The 5388-nt window shown below is 31.1% G+C and overlaps 1 protein-coding gene across 1 annotated transcript; it reads right to left on the bottom strand.

Annotated features, from left to right (window-relative positions):
• Window positions 1–267: 267 nt before the first annotated feature.
• On the bottom strand, window positions 268–4662 carry LOC131933639 (endoplasmic reticulum-Golgi intermediate compartment protein 2; the record flags this gene model as incomplete). The annotated part of the gene is given in 10 exon segments (XM_059290320.1): window positions 268–638; window positions 737–899; window positions 1070–1167; window positions 1334–1432; window positions 1518–1576; window positions 2104–2211; window positions 2592–2811; window positions 2993–3039; window positions 3851–3959; window positions 4524–4662. Coding segments are annotated over 10 exon segments (1218 nt in total). The 3' UTR covers window positions 268–438.
• Between the last annotated feature and the right edge of the window lie 726 nt (window positions 4663–5388).

The following is a 5388-nucleotide window of genomic DNA, read 5'->3' as shown; positions in this document are numbered from 1 at the left end:
CCGGGGACATATGTCCCCCCGCTACTGAACACATTGTGTGTGTGAATCTTGTAATAATAATAATTTATGGTGATATATAATTTTCTGTTATTAGACATTACAGTTACATTTTTAAGTAGAATTTGGAAAAGTTCTAGAAAAATAAATAATTTGCACCTGAAGAATGATTCTTTGATGTACTCTTAATTTATTGAAAGAAATTTTCATTCCAAATCCACTCATATAGTATTAAATATATTTTTTGTAAGGAATGAAAAGGTCAACAAGTAACATTTTCTCTAGAGTTTAATAATCCCTTGTTTAGTAAAACTTAATAAAACCATTAAAACAGTCCTTTATTTTAACAAGCATAATATCAATAGTTTTTCAAACAGAAAAAAAAATCTACAAACAACAATTTAAAAATTACATTTATTTTTATATATAGAATTTATTCTCTTAATGCACATTATCAATTTTGCTCAGAGAATTAAACAAACTACTGTCATTTAAAAGGTTAGAATCAAAATTAGGGCCAATCAAAGTTGATGCAGAAGATACTGATTGCTGGTTATCTGTGATACCACTCTTTTTTTGTCCCCAATTGAGTCTACAGCATACAATATCAGCAATAAAACCTACAATGCCATTTATTATACCTGGAAATAAATTAAGAATGTTTTTATTTTCATGCATGTATAATAGTCAAAATAATTTGGTGCAATAATCAGTAACTTTAGTTTGAATTAAATTTTACCAGAAGCAGAGAAGATTCCTCCAATAATGCCACATAACTCGACCAGAAACAGCCAGAGTGGTCTGTGCACTTCTTTGACACGTATCAAAAGTGGAGAAAGATCATACTTAACAAAGATTCCAGGAACCCCATGACTACCCTCGTTATGGTTGATAGGTCGATTCTGAAAGAACATTTTAATGTTTCAGATTGTTGACTACTGCAGGTACTCATTTAAAATTTCAGTGGCTAATAAAACAAGAGATGCAGCTGTAACGCTGTTAGAACTTTCATACTTTAATCAGGAATTTTTAAAAGACCAATGTTGAAGTAAATTATAAAATTGTGGCTTACATTATCAGTTACTGCAAACTGATAAGTGTCCATATTAGCTTTGTATGTACGAACTTCAGTTGGAACTACTTGCATAAAGTATTGAAAAGAGTGATAATCTATAAGAAAAAGAAAAAAAAATTTAAATTAAAAAAAAAGTATTTCAATTGTGATGTAAATAATATTTAAGTACTTTTTATAAATATATTTCAATTGTGATGTAAATAATATTCAAGTACTTTTTATAAATATATTTCAATTGTGATGTAAAATATATGTACTTACTATAGGAGGTAGTTATTTCAGAACCATCTAGAGGAAATATTATGCCATTTACAGGACTCCCAAATGAAAAATGATCAATTCTGTGGCTGAAGTTGTAATCTTAAAGAGATATAATATTATCAAATTTCAATTCTACCAATACACACTAGTGCTGTAGTAGCCACAGAAGTAAGGTATAAATTACCTTGTGTGTCCATCATCATAGCGAGGTGTGCATGTCCTCTTGGAATGACAGGCACAGACCTAAAGCAACACAAAGTTATTTTGTTAATGCTAAAATCAATTATGTTCTGGAACTTTTGTAAATATTGTCAATATACTGTAATAAATTGAATTTTGCAAGTATTTCTGAGCAATTTTCTGTTAGTGCATCTTTCATAGTGCAGCATATTTTTTGTTCTCAAATTTTAAAAATTTCTGTGCACGCATATTTTTGTTGTTGTTGTAATTTTGTGCACTACTTTTATCACTTTTATTCCTGGAGATTGAGACAAAAAGCAATAACAGAAAAACAAAAGAAAAATAACTGGAGGATTTATTCATACAAATTTTAATTTGCAACTTTAACATACCATTTTTCAAATTCACAGTTAATTTTCATAATTTTCAGTAGGTAATAAAAATGAAATTGTAATACGACCAAATTAAGTAGATACTAACCAATCAAGAATAATTAAACCTGTGCACAATATTTAAAAAATGTTTAATTAAGTAATGTAAAATTATATGATTTAAAAAAATACAATGACAACCTATCGAGATGAACTTACTTGCCAGCAGTGATATGAAAATTGCCAGCAACTTTGTTGACCTCCAGTGAGCCATGAATCCGGCATGCATCATGTTGCCCTGGATGATCAGGTCCCTGTCTTAAACCACTGAAGAACATCACTCATTTGAATTGCCATGCAATCCAGAAGTATTTTAAAATAATCATTACAGCAGAAATGCATAAAATTTCCTAAACAGAGAAGCCTCTAATTTCAATTTTAGAGTAACTATAGCATAGAAGTAAACGATGACTAGTTGAGTAAGTCAGAGATCTTGTTTGTTATATCAAATAAAATAATAATTGCTGTCAAATACATTAAAAAAATACTTCATTTTTGTCCATTTCTAGTTACTACTTTGCAGACTAGGTAAATTTTATGGAAAAGCTTAGCTCTCAAAATACAGTGAAACTATCATATCTTTTACCAATCAGATTTGAATAAAAGTCATCTTCTATTTAGCTGATACTTTTTATAATTTAAAATACCTTTTTGGAATACTATTACTAAAAGTTGGGATGCCATTTCCCTTCCACAAAATCTCTTGGATAGCATGATATTCTTTGGAGAAATAATCATTAATTTCTTGAACAAAACGTTGGTAGTTTTGTTGATCCTCACTTAACTCCCAAAATACTGGCTCTTCTTGAAGATGACCAAAACCAAGAACATCTTGTCCAGTTTGGTCTAGTACATCAGCTCCAACATCTGGGTGTTTCAGGCAAAAATTAAACTTAGCTAAATTTAATACAGCTGGGCATATAACATTTAATATCAATTAATAGTACAATTAAGGTTTAATCCTATATGAACAAATAAAAAGATAAATGTAAATTGCAATCAGAGAAATAATGGACCATTATTCAGTGAAAAGAGTGTTGAAACTTACGATGACATTTCATGGCCACTGTCATATCTATATTCAGCTTTACTTTCCTGGAGTTAAAAATTAAATAAACAAACAACAAAGGAAACAGAAATTAAAAAACTTAAAACAGAAATACATATTTATAAAATATTAATGTAACAAATACACATCTGCTCTTAGAAAAAAATAAACCGGGAGTGATCTCCCCTAAACTTTCTCAAATATTCTTATATAACACTACAGGGGATGGCAACTCGGGATAAAGACTATTTCTAATCCATTTTTAATAACTTAAACTTTTTATAATAGATTAGAATCTCGTAGAAAAAAGAATTGCACACCAAGTGAATGCCAAACAAAATGTGCATAATAGTGCAGGATATTATTAGTACTTTATAAATTAACACGCGTTTTTTGAGAAATCGGAAATAGTGTAAATTACTACTTCCGGTCAACGGAAATTACTCAAAATTTGATAGAGGGCAGAGAATTATATCTTTTACTTATATGTGAAATTTCATTTATCTATCTGAAATAGTACTCAAGTTATAGGCTTTTGAAAAATTGAAAGTGGAAAAAGTTCCACTTCCGGTTATCGCTGAAAAGTTGATACAGATCTACAAATTTGATATAATACTTATATATGAAATATCATCAACCTAGCTGCAACGGTACTCAGGTTGTCATGTTTACAGACACATACATACATACACACACACAGACATACGAACAAGATTGCAAAATTATGTTGTTTCTACTCAGGGAGGTGTAAAACGTCAAAATTTCGATTTTTTTTTTTTGCACGATTACAATACTTTCTCTATACTCTCTTTATAAGAGAAAGTAAAAAAGGTAAAATTGATCTCAAATGAAGATTACCCAGAATAATTGGAATCCACAACATATTCAAACTTCATCTCTGTATCAGTATAGTAACTGACTTCTGATATAATAAGCAGGCCAATTAGAATAAACGTTACAATAGACACTGTAAATGAAGAACAACATGTTTTTACTGAAGGAAATTCTTCTTGTTCTACCTTAATTCTATTGTTCATGTTGGGAGGATTCCTTCCAACACCACAATTTCGTGTCAACTTGTTATGTGCCATATAGGCAGTTGACTCAGATTTCAGCCTGCTTTTCTTTCTGGATTTACTTTCATAGCCTTTGTCTAACCAAAGAAACTACAAGGAAGAAGATGTTTGATTTTGGAGTTGTCTCTCCTAGAAAAAGTTCTGTTCGCAGCTATCCAGCCTCATCTGCCCGAAGGTTTGAACTCAAAACTTTTCAATTTTAGGAACCATGAGATTCACCGACTCAACCATGCCAACCTCACTATTGCAATAAAAACAGATCCTATTCTCAGACTTAAATAAATGAACTGAAAACAAACAAGAAAGTAAAACTTTGTATTGTGTTATAATAGTTATATACTTTTACAATTAATAAAACACTAACTTAAAAATGAACTTCAATTGAAATTCTGGTTCTTATAAATCAGTACAAACTATCAGTCAAATTATTACAGTAAAAAAAAAAAAAAACTCACATCCTCCCCCTGTAGCAGAAGTTTCTTGATAGCCATCAGGTACTTTAGGAAAAGCATCAAGCTCCTTGACAACTTTTAAGGCTTGCTTTCTATTTATGAGTGTTGTATTTAGCATTGCATGTATTCGTCTTAGTGTTTTCTCACCTAAAACATACACAAAATTATTGTCTTTACTTGATATTTTTTATATTTACTGAGATATTTGATTCTAATGAGATACACCTAATATTTTAAACTTTTAAAGTATTGATCAATGAAAGCAAAGAAAGGTAGATTTTTCTGTGGAACTGCCTTACCCCTAAGTTACACAACTGTGATCAATCATGGCACATACAAAATACTAAGTAGACCTATAGTCATTTCAATTATATGTGTTAAGTCAAATAGCACTTAAACTTAGATTTCAGACAGAGTAAAATGTTTATTTAATTAACTGATGTACCAGTTCTGTGCATTGCTGCAGTCTTAGAAGAGGGGCTTAAGTAATTTTAAGTCATTTAAATGTAAACAATGCCGGTGCTGTTTCTTGGATCTTAGCTGTTATGGCACGGTTTTGTCCCCACTACCGCCAGACACCCAAAAGCCTAGAGTGTATGTAAAAAACCCTTCGTAATAGTGAGTTAAAAAACACCTAGGTGACCGTTTAGGCATAGCAAGCACTCTTGGAAACCATCGGTTACACTTACGTAGGGGCGCCGGGTTTAGCCCCTAGTTCAGTTCAATCATCGAATGTTGTGTGTATCCTTGTAGGCGCCGGTGGATGCACTTGATTCAATTTACTGCAATGTTATAGTAGCCCATCGTATCTAGAGTGCATTGCACTCTTTAAATTGAATTTAGGAGCCATAGTTCTCAAGGTGGAGCC

Source organism: Physella acuta, unplaced genomic scaffold (genome assembly GCF_028476545.2).
Source record: "Physella acuta isolate Inbredline_101_S28 unplaced genomic scaffold, ASM2847654v3 ptg002593l, whole genome shotgun sequence".
NCBI lineage: Eukaryota > Metazoa > Mollusca > Gastropoda > Physidae > Physella > Physella acuta.
This window is presented reverse-complemented; position numbering and strand designations above follow the sequence as displayed.